At 30.0% G+C, this 23,280-nt stretch overlaps 1 protein-coding gene and 2 long non-coding RNA genes across 4 annotated transcripts; all 3 read left to right on the top strand.

Annotated features, from left to right (window-relative positions):
* Window positions 1-3,988: 3,988 nt before the first annotated feature.
* Window positions 3,989-8,161, top strand: LOC128667567 (uncharacterized). 2 transcript variants are annotated; one of them, XR_008403500.1, is made up of 3 exons: window positions 3,989-4,838; window positions 6,229-6,435; window positions 7,655-8,161. XR_008403500.1 is itself a non-coding variant. In XM_053738173.1 (3 exons), the coding sequence occupies exons 1-3, from the start codon at window positions 6,022-6,024 to the stop codon at window positions 7,806-7,808; spliced, it is 450 nt and encodes a 149-aa protein (XP_053594148.1). In that variant the 5' UTR covers window positions 5,518-6,021; the 3' UTR covers window positions 7,809-8,161. The 2 variants fall into 2 exon arrangements, 1 of the variants encoding a protein (XP_053594148.1); XM_053738173.1 differs by lacking the exon at window positions 3,989-4,838 and adding an exon at window positions 5,518-6,110.
* Window positions 8,162-8,916: 755 nt separating this feature from the next.
* LOC128667566 (uncharacterized) lies at window positions 8,917-10,237 on the top strand. Its single transcript, XR_008403499.1, has 4 exons — window positions 8,917-9,161; window positions 9,384-9,499; window positions 9,653-9,814; window positions 9,884-10,237. It is a non-coding gene; the product is annotated as an uncharacterized LOC128667566 (long non-coding RNA).
* An 11,727-nt stretch (window positions 10,238-21,964) lies between these two features.
* LOC128667623 (uncharacterized) lies at window positions 21,965-22,996 on the top strand. Its single transcript, XR_008403569.1, has 3 exons — window positions 21,965-22,085; window positions 22,593-22,768; window positions 22,875-22,996. It is a non-coding gene; the product is annotated as an uncharacterized LOC128667623 (long non-coding RNA).
* The last annotated feature ends 284 nt before the right edge of the window (window positions 22,997-23,280 follow it).

Here is a 23,280-nt window from a genome sequence, read left to right as displayed (position 1 = left end):
AAAATAATTCTTTCAAATTTTTATCGTCAAGTTAAAAAAAATTTAATATGTTAATCCATTTTTCGGATGATTCTCTATAACTGGGGCAAATTTGGCCTCTAAAAATATTCGAAAATAATAATTTATATTTTAATTGATAAAATTTTTTAAATAATACGAAATGATCTGTAATTTAAAAAATCAAAAAACACGTTTCTATAGGGTTCAAAATAATTACAAATAAGAAATATAGAATTGTTCTTTTTTTTTTTTTTTATTAAATAATAATTAATAATTAAGCTAATCGAGGGGGAACGATTTATCACAACTTAAATAATTTTTTTTGAGTTATATGAAACCAAACATAGTTGTTAAGAGAAAGAAATACATCCTTAATGATGAAAACAATTTAAAAAAAAAAAAAAAAAAAAAAAAAAAAAAAAAAAAAAAAACTTTTTATCATTTTTTGGAGGGGGCAGCTCTGTCCCACAAAAAAAAAAAATTTTTTCCAGAATTTCGGCAAAATGTCCATAAATTTGTTCGAAATAAGACAAAAGTGATCTGATAGTTAAAAACCACAAAAAGTAATAATTGGCTTAGGAGGGCCGCTCTGCCCCACCCTCCCCTATTCATATCTGGTGATCTCTTTTATAGTTTTGGATTTATTTTGGGAACGAAGTTCCTTATGGGGCGTTGCGGAGGGGTATCCTTACTGGCAAAAAACGTTCATAAGGCGAGAAAAAAAATCAGTCTATCGGTTGACCCTGCGGGCCAGCCCCAAAACTTCCCGGTGTTTTCGAGCTCCTTGAGCTCGAAATCATTATTGTAAACACATTTTTGAGCTCTTCGAGCTCGAAAATACTTTCGTATGCCATTGTTTTTGAAAAAAAAAAACCGTTTTTTAGCATTTCTTTTTCCCGCGATATCTCGCGAACGAATTAACCGATTTTGATGGTTAAGGTGGCAATCGACGCATTTTATCGAATTCTAGAGCTGAGTAGATTTTGAAGTCGATCGTTACAGTCGTTTCTGAGAAATCACTAAAAAACTAAAATAAATTTTTTTTTTTTCGTAATTCGCCAATATTTTCGAGTCTACTTGATCAAATGATCTGAAATTTTTAGGAAAGTTGACGGCCAACAAACTCTTTCGATTGCCACCTTAACCATCTAATTCGGTTCATTACTTTAAAAGTTACAAAGAGTTTACACACACACGCACACACACACACACACACACACACACACACACACACACACACACACACACACACACACACACACACACGCGCGCGCACACACATACACGCACTCGGACATTATTCTGAAAATAGTCAGAATATCTTCCTAGGACCTCAGTACTTCGACATCTGATGAAAACTCGATTTTCGAAAATCGAGGTAAAAATAATTACTTCCCGAATTTTTCGAAAATCGTCGTAAGATTTGTATGTATAGTCTATGTATGATGGCTATACAGTGTCTAATGTATAGTCTACGGTATGACTGTTAGTATAGTCGAGAAGATGAAAACCTACGGTAAATAGTCACAGGTCTCCTAAAAATATGGTTGATGGCTTAAACGATCCGAAATGGCTTCTAGAGAAAACATTGATTGGATTTTTTCTGGACAAGAAAATTACAATTGTTAAAAACAAAAAACCGTTAAGCAAATTAACCGCCCATCTTTTTGGCCAGAAAAAATTCTGGTGTCATCTAGACACTTCAAAGAATATGATTTTTTGGTAATGAAAGTTGTATCACCATTTTTCAAAAAGTTATTCAATTGTTAATTAACATTTTTTTTACGGGTTTGTGTTATAATAAAAGGCGGTATAAAATTTTAAATAATTAATCTATAAATTTTTTGCTTCTTAAAGCCCTTTTTATAAACATACTCAACAAGATAACGTCATGAAAGTTTATAAATTACTTTTTTTTCATTCATTATTAATTTTTGAAGTAACGAAAAAATTAAAATTCTAAATAATGTATGTTAAATAATTTTTTTTGAAACTTTAAGCTATTACTGATTTCATATACTTGTTAGGCATTATATGATTACTTTTCAAATTTTTTCATGCCATTTGTTTATAAATTTTTTTATTAATTAAATATTTTAGAAAAATTTTTTTTCACCATATTGTTAGCGTAAGAAAATAATGATTTTTAAAAAATAATTTTTTCTTAAAAACAATATCTTATTGTTTATATTCGTTTCTTTCATATTTGGATTATTTTAATAAATAATTCAGAAATCGTTTTTTTTTAAAATCATAATTAGCATTTCTAAACACACTACTGGAAAAAATTAAAGGATAAAAAAAAATCTGAAATTTATGGGCGATTTTCAACAGCCCATGTAGGAACTTACAAGCTCTGACAACGGGGCTAAGCACGGACCAGGACTGGGTAACCCAGCTCTGGCTCCCCAGTGTCGGCCCTAGCTAAGGCCCAGGACTGGGCAACCTAGCTCTGGCTTCCCAATGTCGGCCCTAGCTTAGGTCCAGTCGTGGGCAACCTAGCGCTGGCTTTCCATCCTTGGCCCGAGATTAAACCAGAACTAGTAAGCCCAGCTCTGGCTTCCCAATGTCGGCCCTAGCTTAGGTCCAGTCGTGGGCAACCTAGCGCTGGCTTTCTATCCTTGGCCCGAAATTAAACCAGAACTAGTAAGCCCAGCTCTGGCTTCCTAGTGTCGGCCCTAGCTAAGGCCCAGTCGTGGGCAACCTAGCGCTGGCTTTCCGCTGTTGGCCCCAAACGAGACCCAGTCATGGGTAACCCTGCTCTAGCTCTTCAATATTGGCCCAAGCTTGAACCAGAACTAGTTCACCGAGCTTTGGGTTTCCACGGTAGACCCTAGCTAGGACCCAGCTATGAATAACTTTTACCCATACAGGAAGCCCCCGAGTTGAACGACGGGGCCATGCCTGGGACATTATTGGGAAGCCCGTCTTGGCAAACCTATACTGTCCCATGCCTGGGCCATAACTGGTTAATTAGTATTGGCCATTCCAATGATTACCCAGGCTTGAGCCAAGACTGAATACCCTAGCTTTGGCCAACCCTAGAGTCACCCTAACATGGGCCAAGATTGAATAACCTAGCCTCGGCCGTTGGATGGTTACCCTAACATCGGCCAACACTAGATAACCTAGCCTTGGCCAAGCCGAGAGTCACCCTAACTTGGGAATTATGGTGGTAGAGTAAGATAATTAAGCTGGGTTCTTGATAAATAATCAATTAAATTTAATAAATTTTATTTTAAAAAATTATGTAATTATAATATAAATAATACGAAATTATTTTTTTCTTTCTTAATCGAAAATATAGATTAAATTGCTCTTTATATTTCATAAAACCGAGTAGTTGTAGTAAAATGAACAAGTAGAACATATAAAAGTTTCAGTTGAACGTTAGTAGGTTCGTCCAGTAGCCAGCGTTCAAACCCAGCAATCAGAAGGACGGCAGTTCGCGCCCAGAGCCCAGCAGAATTTTCACCGAGTTTTTTTCACGTTATTTACTTCACTTAAATAGTTTAAACGTTAATGATCACACACTCTAGTACTTTAATAATAATAAATTTTTTTTTGAATTGAATTTATGTGTTTTTTCGATGCATGGGCCAAGTCTGGCAACCAAGCATGGGTCAGGTCTGACAACCAAGGTTGGGCCAGGTCTGGCATGCAAGCATGGGTCAGGGCTGGCAACCAGGCTTGGCACCCAGTTATCATTCCAGACTTCTACTAAGGCTGGAACAAGGCTGGCTTACAAGCTTGGCCCAGAGTTCAACATAGTTGAACCAAGCCTGAGCCAAGCCTGGGCCCGTCGTACTTTCCTGTCTGGGTCGGGACAACAGATTTTTAGCGTCTCCCAAAAAAATTGTTACAATGCAGTGATTTTTTTTAAGCGAAAAAGTTTGTCTTTTCTTTTCAAAATTTTCATTTTTAATTTGTAATTAAACAGTGTCTTGCATCATAAATTCAAACTATTTTTGAAAAATTGAGCATAATCAGTACGATATGTTCGAAGATATTGCAAAAATCAAAATTTTCAAATATGTTTTTTTTCGGATAACTTGTAAAGTACTTCATGGATTCATTCCAAAATATATCCAGCTCTAAAATTTACAAGGTACGTCGAGTGCCACCTCAACCATCAAAATCGGTTAATTTATTTCAAAATAAACCGTTATCGAAAGAATTGCGAAAAATTGTTTCTAATTAAATTCAAATTGTTTAACTAATCAATTAAAGTTGTTTTTGAACGTTAATGATTAAGAAACTGGATTGAATGCCACCTTGAACGTCAAAATCGGTTCATTATTATAACCGGGCAGCGTTGGTATACGACATGAGAGTGCGGCTCTCTCGCTGTCTCTGTCTGAATTTGGTCTTTTTCTGTCTCTCATATTACAGCCTGATTGCTAAGTTTGGCTGGGTTAAGCGCTAGACCACAGGGGATGATTTCGCGCAGCAGGTGACCGTAAGTCGGTCATGTGCGCATAATTAGGTAGGGGTCATCGGAGGTTGGGACCTGAGACGTCTCGATCAGGATCGACATTCAAGTCCAAGCTATCGACTCGACATTTAAGTGCAGGCAATCGATTCAAGTGCAGGCGATCGATTCAAACGACACTCAAGTCAAAGTGCTGATACATACAGCCTCGTTACTCGTTGCTCGATTGTGAAAACTGTAAAAATTCTAAATTATTTTGCTCTCTCTATAAACTGGTTTATAAAACCAAATTTTGTTAAGTTGATTATCTAAGTGATTTGTGTGAGAGTATCCAGCACCAAGTCCAACATCAACAGCCAGGATCCGGAAGAGAAGGTCCAACATGCAGCGGCGTCCAATACCATCAGTACGTCGAACACAATAAAATCCAGATAAGATTTATGATAAAATTATTATATTTTTATATCTCTCTCTTCAACGTCAATCTAGTGTGAATAATTATTATTTATTTCCCATGTCCATTAAATCGTTACATGTAAATAAATTTATTTTGTTGTCACTAGACACTTATTTATTCATAGAAGAAATTTAATTTATATAAAGGGGAAATTTGTAAATATTTGGGGATTTGGTTAAATAAAATTAATTATATATAATAATTAAATTAAGTCTCAAAGAAATTACTTTTCATCACCAGTGTCTTAGAGAATAAGTTTAATTTCAGCCGCGTGTCCGGTCAAAACGAGTCGACCTACTCTCTGAGATCTATTTCCCGCATTTCAGAACCAGCGATATAATAATTATAATTTATATTTATAATTAATAATTAATTATTGAATCGGGAAATTTTGTAACTGTGGTTCGTGGCTACTGGACACGAAGTAGCCAAGGTCACCGTTATATTATTTCTAAAGATATTGATGACGATAAGTTAAAAAAATAATATTTTATACCATTTCTTTCGGATAAATAATAATAAAATGTACTAAAATATGTTCAAAATCATTCCAACTGTTAGTCTTATTGGTCTCTCTTGATCACCTCATAATTAAATGCAACTTCATCTTTAATTTAAATATAAATAAAAGAGCTGATTCCATTTTGAAATTGATCTATATATCAAGAGGTTGAAAGTTATATTTGTATAACTATTTTTTATACAAAATTTTATTTTAAAACATTCTCAAAATCTACCTGACCAATCGAATTTAAATTCATAGGGCTTCTGTTAAATGTAGAATCCTTTTATATTCCTTTGTATCATTTCAATAGGACGGTTTGCTTAAAAGTTTTAAGATATTGAAACACATACATACACGCGCAGAAATCCATCTGGAAATCATCAGGATAGCTTCTTAGGACTTAAAAACGTCAAAATTTGATAAAAACTCAATTTTCGAAAATCGGACTGAAATCATTAACTTCCCGAATTTTCATTGCGGGAAGTTAAAAATTGTCCTAGGATTTAAATATTATCCAACCATTGACAAAATTGGTTGTTTCTATTTAATACCGGTCTCTTTGCGTAACGTCTTCAGAACATAGAAAAAAAAATTATGGTTCTTCTATCCATGATATTATAGTAAAACATGTGTAGTAGCGAGTACTCGATATGTGCTAAAGGGCACTACATAAATAGTACTGATTTTACTATACGTGTGGTTCAGGTTATTCCAAGGTTATTCCTTTACTCCAATTTGTAGTAACCTAAACTACAGCTGCTGTTGTAGCAGCTATAATTTCTTGTCCGTGAAAGTTTACTTTTTATAAAAAAATTTATTATGTGTGTATTTCAGATATATAAGATGCTATGAACGTCGAGCTCACGGTTGTCCTGCTCGGGGAAAAATAACAAATGATGAACTTGATTTATCGATCGTTCATAACCATGTAAGAAATCCTCAGTTGCAGAAATATTGCATCTTTCAAGATGCATTGTTTATTGCGGCAACGGCACGCCCTTATAGATCCCTGAAAGTTATATTTGACCATTTGAGTGTGCAGTAAGTTTTTTCAGTAGCTACGATTTTTTTTTCGACACATGCATGCACTTATATAAATATATATATATATATATATTTACATATATTGTGTCATTTTAAGGCTATATTTTTTTTTTACTGCTATACCTGAAAATCTGGAAGTATAAAGAAAATAAAAAATTATGCCGCTGGTCTAAAGGGTTTAAGTCTAATAGCGGCTTAGCTCATCAAAAAATTCGATTTATCATTTAAATAACACGAGAAATTTTTTGTTTTTAACTTTGAGTATTTTTAACTCGTGAACAAATCAATAGATTGAATTGACTAATACACATTTTTATAAGAAATTGAACACTCGACAAAAAAGGTCCTATCATTTTTCGATCGATCCATCTGTTCTAAAGGTTATTAGAGCTCGAAGTCAAGTTATAGTAAATTTCGAGATCTTTTTACTTTTCCGGCAAAACTATCAGACTTATCATAAAATGTTGTAAGGTCTTTTTTGTTGACGATTTTATTTTCTAAAAATTATTATCAGTACAGTTTTTTCAAATTCCGCATTGTTTTCTAGTTACTTTAATTTCAATATCAAGCTCTTGTAATCGATCAGAACACTACTTTTTTAAGAGCTTGATATTAAAATTAAAATAACTAGAAAACAATGTGGAATTTGAAAAAATTTAACTGATAATAATTTGTAGGAAATAAAATTTTGTACAAAAAAAATCCTAGAATATTTTGTGATAATTCTGATAGATTTGCCGAAAAAGTAAAAAGATCTCGTAAAAATACTCTAAGTTAAAAAAAAAATTTCCCGTATTATTTAAATGAGAAGTCGAATTTTTTGATGAGCTAAGCCGCTATTGGACTTCAAACCTTTAGCCCAGCGGCACAATTTTTAATTTTCTTTATACTACCAGATTTTCTGATATACTAGTAAAAAAAAAATTTAGCCTTAAAATGACACACCCTAATATTTATATATATATATATATATATATATATATATATGTTTGTATGCATGTATGTATATCTACAATTATAATTCCCATGCTGTATCATCAAGTTTAGCTATTTTGTTTTTTTTTCGAGTATGGTCTTCTATTATTAAAAATTTGATTTATTTTTTTATCTTTTCATTAAACTTATTCTTTATTCTGTCTACCAAATGCGAATTTTCTCATTATCTACTTGAATTCACGTTAATATCGGATGAATAAACATATATTCTTATATATAGAAATCATGAAGCAGCGTCACAATTCACATGGCGGAAAATGCAGCCGCTTATGGAAAGTTGGCGCCGCAGTGACCGACCACCTCGTCCACCGATTCCAAGCAATCTACAACAGTTTGCCGATTTTTTAAACATGCCACAGTGGGCCTATAATTAACTTTACTATGAATAATTTTTAGTTTTAAATAATTCACCAGAAATAATAAATATAATCATAAATTTTAACGATTTGAGAAAAATCTCTGCTCCAATTTTTTAAATGTACATCAATAATAAATTATGAAGCAGAAAAATTAATTATTTAATTAATAAAATTTTACTGAAGTAATCATTACAGAAAAAAAAATTAATCAGTTGATAATAAAATAATTGCACATTAAATTTTTGTCAATAAACAATTAAATTATTGCACTTCAGTTTAATGGTACGGTGTTACAAATTTTTTTTAATTAGTTGGATTTATTTTTTAATTAATGAACACGGGGTAATCGATATTCACAATCGATATAATTGCGGTCTTAGTTTTTACTTTTCATCATTTTTTTTCTATTTTTTTTATAGTAAAAAAAAAAAAGTAATAAATTTAAAAAAAAAAAAAACAAGTATTTTTTCCTCCTTCAATTAACAATTAATTTATAAAAATAATTAATATTTATAATAATAATTATTCGACAATATTTTATTTACTTATAAATGTTTTACATACTTGCGAGACTTTTTAGTTTATTTTTATCAAATTCGAAATTTAATTAATTTATCAACTAATTAATTAATCAATTAATTATTTTAACGTTGCACACTAATAGATTTTACGAATTTAAATAAGCAATAAATAATGCATACTTTTGCAACTAATTGAAAAAAAAATAATTCAGTAAATTATTTACACAGACCACCCGTTTATTTAATAATTTTTGTATTTTCTCTCGTATTGAATTTATTACAGTTTTTATTATTATTTTAATCATATTATTTATTTACGAATTAATTTATCAAATTTACACAAATATGGACACTGTTAAAAATAAAAAAAAAGTACGGAACGTATCGGAAATGAAGTCGTAAAATCAAAGTGTATTTTTTTATATTTGTAAATATTTTTACCTATCAAAAAAAGTAATAATAATCAACGAAATAATTAAAATTTATCATCATTACAAACTAATAATAATTTTATTTAAAAATTATTTAATTTTTTTTTTTCACACATATAAAATTATAAATAAATAGAGTAAATAATTAATAAAATATAATTCATAAAAAATGCACGTATTAATTTTTTCATATTCGTCCTTTTTTTAAATTTGATTTTACCAATTATTGACTCTAATATTCTATTTATTAATAATTTTAAATTTATCTGATATCTGCTACATTCACACTTATCTTGTAATTTACAATAAAATAGATTTGATTTATTGCAATAATAGAAGTGACAAAAACTGGGTTAATAATTAAGAAAAATGGTCGGCACATGTTTTTCAATGTGTTCAGGAAAAGAATGACGTCTGTAAGTTTAAAAAAAAATAATCACAATAATACAATTTCCCTAATCAAAAACTGCGATTGAAAAATTCTAATTGGGTTTTAATTGGAACTTTCCGATTGGCTCAATCGGTTTGAATCGAGTTTAAGCGAAAAATAATAAATTTATTTTCCGATTTAATCTGATGAAAAAATTTCAATCGGATTTAATGAACGTTGTGATAAAATTATTTAATAATATTTTCAGAAGAGAACGAGAAGGTTTATTACGCATTTCAGAGATCGATGGAAAACCTAAAAATCAAAGGCACAAAAAAGCTGATTTCACTAAAATAATGAAATGTTTTCAAAGATCCAGTGTAGGTAAGTCATTTGCGGATGATCCTAGTGAGTTGAGACCAGATCCAGTACTTATGCTCACTGTCAGATATTTATTTAACAAGTACATTTATTAACTAAAATAATTTATCTGTCAAAAAATAACCCATATTAATTAAATATGATATGTTTTTCCAGAGTTTCACTCCAAAAAGGCATACGCTGGAGCTTAATTTATGAATTAACATTCAACAGGATCCGGGCAATAAAACAAGACATGATCATATAGAGATTAGATTCAACCAAAAGCATTAAAATTTTAGAACCAGTTTTTAAATTTCATATTTATGCTGCTGAAAGGTAAAAAAAAAAATTCAATCATCATTTATTTATTGAACTTATCTATTACAACAAATATTCTGTTTTAAGAATACGGAAGAGACCTTTAAGGAATTTTGTTCACAAATTAAATGATCAGCATTTACTGGAATTAAACGATTAGTCGTCCTGTACGACGATATCAATTATGCCAGCGCTGACGTTCACGAGGAAAAGAAACCAACGAATTAATTGGAAAAAAAAAAAAAAAAAACAATTTACCAACAACCATTGAAACTGTATACCTCTTGCTTTATGAATTTGTAATAAATTTATACCATAATTTAAAATGTTACATAAGTATTTTTAGCAATAATATTACCATTCAAGTAATTGAATCAAAATAAAAAAGAAGAGAACCGAATTTAAAAAATATATATATATAATGAAAACAAAAAATGTAAAACAGGTCTAATAAAAGTTATTGTTGATGATAAATCTTTGAGTTAATTAATAAAATACTGTGTACTAAAATTAAAAACTTACATTTAACATGTATCTTATTATAACAATATAACAATATAAAATATCAATAATTGTAATTAATGAACTGGAACAAAATATCCAATTTAAGGACATTAATATGTAAATATATACATATGAGCCAATTTTTTAAAGAATAATAATAATGAGCTACGGATAATTATAATAAAATTTTGGAAATGTTAGTTTTTAAACTTGAAAAAATAAGACTTTTACTTTTACTTGAAATTTAGGTTTGAAAATGTCAAAGAATTTAAATTAAAAAATTAAACTTAAATCATATTTAAAATCCTTCTTTGCAATTAAGTTTTTCAATAATTTATTTCAAAGAATTGAAATTATTTGTTTTAAACGTGAGAATCTGACTATAACTTGCTCGTATTCTAAATTTTAACCACTCCCTTTCTTTCTGCAGTAAACTGTTTTGAAATTACCATTAAATTACCTACTTTGCCAACCGAAATGATAAAATTACAACAGTCAATACTGTATTTATAAATAGCAACAAAGTATACCTGGGCTGAAAATATAGAGTTGCTAAGCATTACGGACACAAACATACAAGGTCTACAAAAACTGCGGGGACGTAATATATTGGCAGCATTTAGTTGAAGGCTTAAAGTTACTGTGTAGTTAAATCAAATTAGCTGCCGGTTACATTGATATTACTTATAACAAGTACCCAATAAGCTTGACACTCAATACGCAAATCACATAAATATGTTGCGTTAAAATATCTATGTATTTATAAGTGAGAGATGATTATTTTATAAGCTCTCTAAGTTACACGGCCATGAATAATACAAGACTCATCATAATGTAGGTGTATAGTATAAGAGATGATAAAAATCATAGTTCTTAAATCTATAAGAGATTTAATACATTGGTGCTGAAATTATAATGGTTCTCAAGTCAAATGCAGTAAAATATGCCAGTGTCCAAATTTAAAAGACTAAAAAAACCTCTATCTCAAATAGTCATTGAATTCTAAATACATCTGAAATAAATATCAAAGAAATTTAACGTTATAGGGAATATGTAACTACTGACATTTATTGACACAGCACTTAACTACCATTGTTGATAATTTAATGGTAACCGTAATTATAAAGCTGCTAAGCATTACGGACACAAACATACAAGGTCTACAAAAACTGCGGGGACGTAATATATTGGCAGCATTTAGTTGAAGGCTTAAAGCTACTGTGGAGTTAAATCGAACTAGCTGCCAATTGCATTGATATTACTTATGACAAGTACATAATTAGCTTGACACTTAATACATAAGTCACTTAAATATGTTGCGTTATAATATCTATGTATTTATAAGTGAGAGATGATTTTATATAAGTTTTCTAAGTTACACGGTCATGAATAATACAAGACTCATCATAATGTAGGTGTATAGTATAAGAGATGATAAAAATCATAGGTCTTAAATCTATAAGAGATTTAATACGTTGGTGCTGAAATTATAGTGGTTCTAAAGTCAAATGCATTGAAATATGGCAGTGTCTAAATTTGAAAGACTAAAAAAACCTCTATCTCAAACAATCATTGGAATCAAATACATGCGCCATAAATATCAACCGCTTCGTAGCTCTATAGGGAACAAACAGCAACTGACGTTCAGTAGCACTGTAGATAACTAGCTTTTAGGACAATTCGATGGCACCCAATTAAACATTCAGTAAATATTTTTTTTCTTTATTTACCACTATATCAATGTACAATATACTTAATTCACGTATATTGAATATACATATAATTATCAGACTTAACCACGAAAATATTTGTATTTTGTTATTTATTCAATTTTACAGATTTACTCGCCATCTATAAAAAAAATGTAACATTGTTATAAGAACTCTATTTTATCTCAACATATGATAACAATTATTTCAGATTTCTAACTTTTTGACACTTCATGAAAACACTCAGTATTATTTTTCTTGTAATGTAGTCTCTCTTACTATTTTACTATTTCGTAGGTTGGAAACATTACTATAGCAACCTCGATCTAGGGACATTAAATCTAGTTTTGTGCAAATCGTCACGGATCCATAAGCGACCCTACTAAAAATAAAACTCTACCCAATTGAAGTCAGCCGGATCATACCTACCTAGGAAAATCCCACTCCAATAAAATATTTTACCACCTTAAAATCTTTACCAATGAAAAAACCTACCATGATATAATCACTACCAGACAAAAACACTACCAAAGCAGCATTTATGAATAAACTTTACCCGTTACATCCCTACCATCAACTTTAAAATAGTGGAAAAAATGGAAAATTTTGATTTTTTTAGTCGGTAAGGCAGAAAATTTCTGAAAGAAATAATGGTTCTTAGGACCAAGTTTAATTCTTATGTCTTGTGTTTAAAATTTTTAGCTTTTAAATGTAAATTCAATAATTACGTTAAAAATAATAATTAAAACAATATTTATCCGTAAAAAATCACTAACAAGAAAAAAATAAGATTTATGCAATATTAAACAACTAAAAATGCAAAAATAAATCAAAATGAAATTTAAGTACAAAAAAAAATTTTTATTTTTTTTTCCCATACAATTTTGGTTACAAATAAGGAACATCCCTTATTAAAAGAAACGATTTGAAACGATTCGAAAAAAAAAATCTTAAATAGTTTTTAATGCTTTTGAATACGTTGAATACTTTTGAATCGCCGTTCTTATGGAAGTTTAACATTACAAATCGTTTCGAATCGTTTCTTTTAATCAGGGATCGTCATAATAATTTTTTTTAATAAATAAAAGAGAAAAGAAATTAAATTTTTAATCAAAAAAAAATTTTTTTTTTTTGATCAATTGATTGGTCTTGTTATCATCGTATAGCAAGAAATGCTATAATTGAAATCAAATGAAATTTGAAAAAATAATAATTAATCAAAAATAAAATTAATTTTCTTACATTAAAATAAAATGTAGATAATAAATGCTGGCTTATGTATTATTATTTTTGTTATATTATCTCTGGACAATAGTGTTTACAACTTTTTAACTATTGAAAAAATACTGGAAGTAGCAGGCATCGCTTTTCTTATGAAACGATTGTTAATTAAAGTACACTAGTTAGTTACTTTAAAACAAAATCCGAAATTTACCTATCAAAAATAGCAAAAATATTTTCTGCGCATACTTAACAAATTTTATTATACCAGAAAATAATTTCTCTTTAAACAACGACATTATCTGATGCCTGCCACTTTCAGTATTATTTCAGTATATTCAAACAGACATATAAATAGCTGAGTTTACAGCTTAAAAAAAAATCTTTATAATTTTAATAATAATAATTATAATTATTATTTAAGACAAAAAAAAAAAAAATAAATAAAAACAAAAATTATGAAAAATGATTCGTAACATCATTTTGGCCAATTCCTAAAAACTGCGCATTTATGCGTTTGTGTGTATTGTATTAAGCTTTCAATTAATTTAAATTTTCTAATGAGTTTCAACAGAAGTATATATAAATTCATGACATGGAAATCTATTAACATGAAAATTACAATTAAGAGTTGCAATTGACATCCCGGGTAAAAAAAAATTACATATAATTCAATATAATCATATATGATTCTATATAATTGTATATGACTTATATAGAATTATAAATGATTCATATAGAATTATGTATAATTATACAGAATTATATACAATTATACAGAATTATATATAATTATGGGTGATTCCACCAAATAAAGTTATTTTTAGGGGGCGACCCTCGACGATTTGATTCAAACTTTGTGGAGTCTTTCCATGTATTTAAAAAAAAAATTCTCTGAAAATTTGAGCCTTTAATATGCAGCAGTTTCAAAGTTATGATTTTTTGAATATTTTAAAAATTTTTGTTTTCAACTTTTTCATTACATTTTTTGAAGGAAACAATTTAAAAAAAAAATGATCACATAATAGTTTTTCATAGGAAAAATTCTCAGCTTTCCAACGAAAATATCCATTTTTTATTTTAAGTTACAGAAGACCCTTTAAAAGTTGTTTAAAATAGGAAAAACGATTTTTATGACTGTGCGGCGCTTGATACATCTAATTTGATATTTTTTTCTGAAAGCTGAGACCTTTTCCGACAAAATATGTAATTTTCACGATGTGCATATTTCTTATTTGAACAAAATTAAATGAAATATAAACTCCCAATGATTAAAAAACTTTAATTCTTAGGTTTTTTGAGGATCTTGATACATTTTTAATACAAATATATCCTTGGCTATCAACAATAGGTAAGAAAAGGTGTACTGCTTGTGTTTCTTTCACCGTATTTGACTCTAAGTATCGTACGTCTAAAACATTTATTTTCTATAAAAAGTAATTATTCCTTGATTAAAAGAAACGATTCGAAACGATTTGTAATGTTAAATGCTCATAAAAAGGGTGATTAAAAAGTATTCAAAGTATTCAAAAGCATTAAAAAGTATTAAAAATTTTTTTTCCAATCGTTTTAAATCGTTTCTTTCAATAAGAGTTGGTCATAAAAGTGAAATCAACGCCGGTAAAATTTTGAATAGCCTGGATGCATAAATCTTGCGGTGTGAGGATATGTTTTCTAGTATGTATATGCAGTAAAGCTCTGACAACAAAAATTATAAAACTGTTTTTCATGATACCAGCATCAAAGCTTCAAGTTTAGGAATTAGTGATTTGAACTTTAATTCTTGGGTTTAGTTCAAAAATGATTTCAGGCTATTGATGTTATCTCCCTCAATGACAGTTCTAACTTTGTCAACAAGTTTTATAAAAATTTGTGTAAATAATAAAGAGCATTTATGGTTTTTATTTAATTATAAATTGCAAATCATAAGCTACGCATATACTTATGGTTGAACATACCATCGATCTTTAATTAACTTAATTCTAACTGGCTGCTGCCACTGAAACTAATTTTTAATGCAGGTAATCATGAAATAAATAGTGTGTAACACGAGATGAAACACGACTTCAGATTGCAGTTATTGTCAGCTTTTGCCTACGGCTTGGGCAGCCTACTTCACTCTTATCTGATATCGTTTTGTTTCATCTCTTGCCACACAATGAACCAATATAGTTTGATAAAACGATAAAATCAATGACTTGTATTTAAATGATTATTGATTTTGTTCAAACAAAAAATATGCACATCGTGAAAATTACATATTTTGTCGGAAAAGGTCTCAGCTTTCCGAAAAAAATATCAAATTAGATATATCAAGCGCTGCACAGTCATAAAAATCGTTTTTCCTATTTTAAACGACTTTTAAAGGGTCTTCTGTAACTTGAAATAAAAAATGGATATTTTCGTTGGAAAGCTGAGAAATTTTCCTACGAAAAACTATTATGTGATCATTTTTTTTTTTAAATTGTTTCCTTCAAAAAAAGTAATGAAAAAGTTGAAAACAAAAATTTTTAAAAAATTCAAAAAATCATAACTTTGAAACTGCTGCATATTAAAGGCTCAAATTTTCAGAGAATTTTTTTTTAAATACATGGAAAGACTCCACAAAGTTTGAATCAAATCGTCGAGGGTCGCCCCGTAAAAATAACTTTATTTGGTGGAATGACCCTTATATATAATCAGCTGTGATTTTTCTCAACGTTATATATAATTATATATAATTCTGTATAATTGTATATAATTCTGAATAATTATATATAATTCTATATAAGTCATATACAATTAAATTATGATTCAAATTCAGCTCTTAGATCCACGAAGAAAGAGTAAATTTTTCCTCTCTCCTTGTTTAGATCTTTCTCCACCACATGATTCAAAATGTAAATATTGTCCACTGTTCCCCTATTTTTCCTGAAACCTGCTTGGTATCCAGTAGTGCCTTTTTCTCTTTCATGTTCTTTATGATCCTATCATTTAGAATTGCCGCATACAGCTTATATCCTGTGGACAATAAACTTATGCCCATGTAGTTTTTCACTCTGTCGTTTTCCCCCTTTTTAAATAAGGAAGTTATCACCGCTTCCTTCCGGTATACCTTTGCCTTTCCATATCTTCTTAACTAGCTCACACCACTCTTGCTCCGTCCGACCCTGCATGTATATCCAAGCCTCGTTTGGTATCCCGTCCAGTTCTGTGACTTTTTTCTTCTTTAGATTTCTGATATGTTTTCTTATTTCTTCATCAGTCAGTTCGTCTTCATCTTCTTCTTCACTTATTTCCTCCCACCTCCAATCGCTTATTTTCCTATTCCCATCTCCTCTTAATAACTTCATAAAGTATGCTCTCCATTCATTTATTTTTACTTTTTCACTTGTTAGCACTCTTAATTTCCTGCCTTTATTTATATAATCCCAAATCTCTTTCTCTGATCGCGCTTGTCTGATTTCCTTCATAGTTACTTCTGCTTTTTCCTTCTATTTCTCTTTACAAAGGTTTTTCAGTTCTTTTCTTGCCGTCAGGTATTCATCTTTTCTCATTTTGCCAGCTTTTCATTTTTTCAGTAGCACTTTTACTTGCCTTTTTTTCTTACCCCAAATTTTCTGTATCCCAAATTTTTACCTTTTTTCTTTACTATCTTTTTAACCATCGCCTCTATAATAGTATTTTTAATTTCTCTCCAGCTTTCTTCCAATTCAGCAGCTTTATACCCTCGCAGATTTGAATCACGGTGGAAACACCGTGGAAGTGTGAACACCGTGGATCCACCGTGATTCAAACTTGCGAGGGATACACTTTCTCTATGGTTGCGATCTGATACACTCTTTTACTCTCCTCATCCCATTTAACGATCTCCTTCTCTTTTTCTTTCCTATTGCTATCTTTGCTTGCTTTATATTTCAGCTCACATCTGATGGGCATGTGGTCCGATTCGGTCCTTTCCCCCACTTCAAATCTTTCCACTCTGTCTAAGCCTTCTATATTCGTTACTGCGTAATCAATTACTGACTGACCTGTGCCCGCCACGAAAGTAAATTCTCCTTCTTCATCACCTTCCATACTCCCATTCAATATATACCATCCTTGCTTCCAAATAATCTCTATTAACTGCTCTCCTTCCGCATTAATTTTTTTATTCTTTGATTCTCTTTTTCTTTCTTCATTTGTGTCCACAAAATTTCCCTTATTCCCCGTTCGCGCGTTAAAGTCGCCTCCTATCAACATCCTTACCCCTTTATCTTCACCAATCCTTTTTAGCTGATCCTTATTTTGTTTTTACAGTAAATTGTCCATATCTGCCATTTTTCTCCATCTATAAAAATTTTCCTTTTAACTGCACCCTTTGTATCTTTTGATTCTTCTTCTATTTCATTTATTTCATCTTTTATTCCTGTGATAATCCGTCCACTTGCTCTACCCCTTTTATTCTCTCATTCTGCAAATTGACAGTGCCATCGGTATCCTTTTGGTAAATAATTAATCATTTTGCCCCACATTTTCTTCTCTACCCACGTTTCAGTTAACCCTATTATATCATAATTTTTTATAAAGTCCCAAAATTCCTTGTCTTTATTCAACGTCCGCGCCACATTCCAGAAAACTACTTCACATCTCTTTCTCCCTGCAGACTGCTCTATTGAAAAAGCTTTCCATTAACTTTATTTTCTTTCTGCGAGCCTTTCAACTCTTCCCACTTATACCATCTCTCATTTATACATATTTTCCTGTAATTAATTTTTACTTTGTTGTTTTTCTGCTTTTCCCTTCTCGCGATCTCTCCTAGTTATCTTTGTATCTCTCTCTCCTCTCATGTCAAGTCGTTGTTTATATATGTATCTTGTTGTCACCCAGTGTACTTTTCTTTTTCATAATTTCCGCTTTATCCTCCCATTTTTCCACCACCGCGATAATCATTCCTCTTTCGTGTCCTTGTCTTGATGCTCTCTTTATTGTCGTTTTAATTTCTAAATTCTTCTTGATAAAATTTTCCACTTTTGTTTTTACGTCTCCTTCACCTATCTTTAGACCTCTAATGACTATATTATTTTTTCTATCTTTTTTCTCTTGTATATCTAATAAATTTTGCAATTTTCTTACCTCAGCTTCAATCTCTTCATGTTTTTTGCTGATCATTTCCTTTTGCTTCAGCCATTCTTACTTTCCATTCGAGCTGACTCTCTCTTCCCAGTTATTTATTTTACTGACTACTCCTTCTATTTTCTCTACTTTTGCCTCTAGGTCTTGTACGACACCAAAAATTTCTTCTTTTTCTTCCTTCCATTCTTCTTCTATTTTTTGAATGCCTTCTCTGATCTTATTATCTATTTCCCGTTTTAATTCTAGTTGATTATCTTTAAATATTGTTTTTAGTTTTCTCATTTCCTCTAATACAGTACCAATATTAATACTACTAGTGTCCCCTACTTTTGACCCACTCGTATTTCTTTTCACTCTGTCACTGTTGCCCATAAAATCATTAATCTTACTCTCCTTCCCTACATTTCTCGCCCTACTTTCTTCTAACGTAGATCTACCCATTTTTTTACCTTTTGAAATTTTCCTTTTAAATTAAATTCAAATTAATAATTCAAATTTAAAATTTAAAATTTAAAATTTTCAAATTTAAAATCTAAAATTTTAAAATTTTAAATTTTAAATTCAAAACTCAAAATTAAAATTTTTTTAATTTTAAAAATTGCCGCTCTTTTCACTTTCTACTTTACCTTCCGTCGCGTTTCCCTTACCTCCCCCGGCCCTCTTTTCGCTATGGCGCTTTTTTTTCTAACCTCCTTTGTTCTTATAATCTATTATAAACTTTTTCTACTTCAAATAAACTTTATTTCTCTTACCTTATAACTTTACTATTTTCGTTATACTTAAATTACCTTTTTAAGTGCCCGATTTTATTAAATCCACTCGCATACCAAAAATTTGTTACCAAATAATTGCAAACTTAAGCTATCATTCAACCGCTCAGCGCTTCGCCTATTAGCCAAGTCCTCTTAGCATTATATATAATTATATATAAAAACATATAATTCTATATGAATCATATGTAATTCTATATAAAAATAGAAAAAAGAGAAGAATAATTTGGGAGTGAAGATATATATGTAAATATGGGTATTTTAAAAAAAAAAAAAAATTTTTTTTCGTAGTACACTATTAAAAATTTCGATAGTAAATTTACAACAAAAGTGTTTAAATTTTTTACGCACAACAATTTAGTAATAATACCATTTAGTTTTCTAAATTTACTATGCGACTCATTCCAACTCCATTCAGGAAAATTATAAAATATGAATTGCATTTTTACTAAACATCTATCGAAAATTTGTTTAGCAATATTACAATACTAGTATTGTAATTTTATTAAGCAATCTGTATTGAAAATGATTTGTGATTTCAGTACGCTGTATTGTAAATTTACTAGACAATCTATTTTAACCAAGTTTACAAAAATTACAACATGTTTATTGTATTTGTACTAAACATCTATCGAAAATTTATTTAATAATATTACAATACAAATGTTGTAATTTTAGTAAGCAATTCATATTGAAAATGATTTTTAATTTCAGTATGCTGTATTGTAAATTTATTAGACAATCCATTTTAACCACGTTCCCGGGTAAAAAAATTATATATAATAAAATTGCTATACAATGTATTGGATAAATTGTATATTGTGGTTCAATTAGTAGAGTCTATACTTTTTATTAAAATAATTTTCTTTTGTAAATCCAAGTTTAATTTCTAAGGAAAATTATTCATGGAAGCATTGATAATACATATTTTTATCATTATGTAATATAGAATATACTATATTACGACCAAAAATTAAACTTATCACTGTCAAAGAACAGAGTACTCGTGCCAAAATTGCTTCCAGCATCAGAATATAACACTTTTGAAATAAGTTTTTTACCAGGGACACAACAACTGGTGGGCGTGATCTCGTGGCGAGCATCGAACTACTTCCACTGCTGCTTATAGCACCGGTGACTTCCTTCTCCTACATATATAACTTTACTCCCAAGTTATTTTTCTCTTAGTTTAAGCATTTTTTTCTTGGTTGGAGCATACCAAAATTTTTGCCTTAAAAAAATAGCACTTATTCCGAGAAAATTTATTGTTTTTAAACAAAAAAAATATAATATTACTTCAAAAAACTAACACATCTTTCTAAAAAAAAAAAAAAAACTCTTAAAACGAGTAAAAATTTTTTTTGTTTAAGCATAAGAATATATTGACTTGAGGAAAAAAAATTTTGATTCAAGACAATTATTTACTAGGTGCAAGAAAATTTTAATTTTCTGAATCGTTAAAAAAAATTTCTTGTATCAAGATTAATTTTCTTGGTTCAAGTGAACTAGATTACTTTGTGAAAAATAAGTTGTAGGAAGGAAAATGATTTACATGAAAGACTCTGTCACATTTTAAGATAAGTCTGATAGTTTCGCCGAAAATCAAATAATACTAAAATTTACTATGCTGCCTCTAAAACTTGAATTTAAGAGCCGATCTTCTGACAGAATTTTTATTTTGATATATTTCATCAATTTCTGGTGGTGCCAAAAAAAAAAAAAAATTGTTGATTTTTGACACACCCTAATTTGTATATTATAAAATAATTCCAACTTTTAGTATTGATTACAAATACATATTACAATTATCTGATGTTTTTGTAAATTATAACTACATAGAAAAAATAGTTAACTCGAACGGGCGATCATCCAAGTTAAGCGGCATCGAGCATGATCGCTGCTTGGCTGGGTGACCGCTTGGCCATGCGTTGGGCTCGATCGGAGGTCTCTGTCCGTTAGGCGCGGGCTGAGGAGCTAATGATCGGTAAAATAGGAATTTTACCGACCACTAGAGCCTCACCTAAACCGAACTGTGCTGGCAATTGGTTTTCTCTGTGGTTTCCCTTGCCCCTATACCCTCACAGCTAAGGTGGGGAAGGTAGGATATCATCGTAATGATATTGTACAGTCTAAGCACAAGTCGGGCCACAGCCGCACCATGAAGGCAGAAAAAAGAAGAAACAGTTGGAATATGAAGGCAAGCAAAAGAAGGACTCTGAGAGGCGGCGAGCCAACTAAGGAGAATGTGTACGAGCAGTTAACCAACTGTAAGGAAAGCAATAGCAATGAATAAGCAAGCAGCAGAGTGGTGAAGTGCGGCGGAGGCGCAAGAAAACGCAGAGAGCACATGGATGACAGTGGAAGGGCAGTCAACAATGTATGTGAGGCAGAATTAAAAATAAAAAGAGCGCTAGTGTAAATATTAATGAACAAAATGTAAAAAGTTGTATGTAGCTGTGCATTGCAATGAAAATTAATTAGTTAACTCGAATCCAGAAAAATCCGAAAAATCAAAATTATCTTGCACCAAGTAAATAATTATTTTGATATTTTTATCTCAAGTCAAAAATTTTTTTTTCAAGCTATTGCATAGCTTCTATCGCGGGCCTTGAGCGCGGGGACCGAATCCAGAAATTCCGTAACGAAAAAACCTCACGCTCCCCACTCCGACGGGCACGGAGGTGTGGCTCGAAGGCCGTGCATCGTCTAACGTCATTTCAGTTCGGCAGTCTTCGACACGGCGTAGTGTGCGTGCGATTAGACGTATTGTACGACTCTACGAAACTCGCACGAATCGAGACGAGCTGCTCCGAAATCGGACGAATACATAAGCAACTGTTTATGAGAAAGTATATAGGTGTATAGGTATTTATGTACAACAGTGAATAGCTGTACTTGAAAAATTTGTGTATAAAGTGTTTTGAATATTAATGAACAAAGTGCATTTATTATTAATGAAGAAAGTCACGAAAAAATAGTGAAAGAGAATGAGTGAGTACTCTATATACATATATTTTATTATTATCACAAATGCAGTATTAATTTTGAATTGAAAATATAATACTGCTATAAAGATAACCTAAATTTTTGATATTAAAATGAGCGATATTAAAAGTAGCCCTCTTTTATACACACAAACACACACACGCGTATAGTTTAAATTCTCAATATATATATATATATATATATATATATATATATATATATATATAAATAAATTCATTTTTCATTATGTATATAAGAGAAACCATCAAACCAAGCACGTGTACTATTCAGTACCTTTGTTTTTGGTGTATAGATAATGCACATGAATGCCGCGCAGAGAAAGTATATATGATATTATATCTATATAAATGTACATCGCGCGAAATTCGATAATCACTTCTTAATATTGTTATTTTTTTTATAAATGAATAATTTTGTTTTGGTGTGTCATTACGCTATTTATACCTAATTATTTATACCTATTATTTATACCTAGATATTTTCGTTTTATAGAGAAGAAAAGCGTAAAGAGCTAAAAAGAAAAAAACTAATGCACGTCAAAGGGCATATTATCAGCGTCAGAAAGATTTGAAGAAAAATGAAGAAATAATAAAAACAGTACCAAAATCAAATGCTGAACGTCAAAGGAAATTTCGTCAACATAATGCAGAAAAATCTTACATGGATATGTAATTTGATTTAATAATAATATTTTTTATTTATTTATTTAAAAACAAATTGTAATATATGCTTCAATATTATTTAATTTAACAATTTCATCATTTTTTTTTACAGAAAAAGACGAAAATTGTGCAGTAATGAAGTTTCAATGATAAATATTCTTGAATAACCAACAGCTACTGTAAGATAATAAAACCCACATGTATTGTAAAATAATAAAAATATTTTAAACAATATTAACTTTTTATTTATTTAATAAAAGAAAAATTTGTTTTCTTATCGGTCACCACGCTCAAAAAGTGTAACTTGAATTAATATCAAAGAAAAAGAAATATTCTATAAATAAAATAAATAAATAATTATAATTGCATAAGTTGATACAAAATGCTATGCAATAGCTTTACCGCGGCAGTCCCTGAGTGCCACACGTCTTTTTTTTTTTCAAATCGACATATTTTTATGCTTAAATTGAAAAATTTTTAATTGTTTAAATTTTTTTTATTTTTAAGTATAAAAGATA

Source organism: Microplitis demolitor, chromosome 4, assembly GCF_026212275.2.
Source record: "Microplitis demolitor isolate Queensland-Clemson2020A chromosome 4, iyMicDemo2.1a, whole genome shotgun sequence".
Taxonomy (NCBI): domain Eukaryota; kingdom Metazoa; phylum Arthropoda; class Insecta; order Hymenoptera; family Braconidae; genus Microplitis; species Microplitis demolitor.
This window is presented reverse-complemented; position numbering and strand designations above follow the sequence as displayed.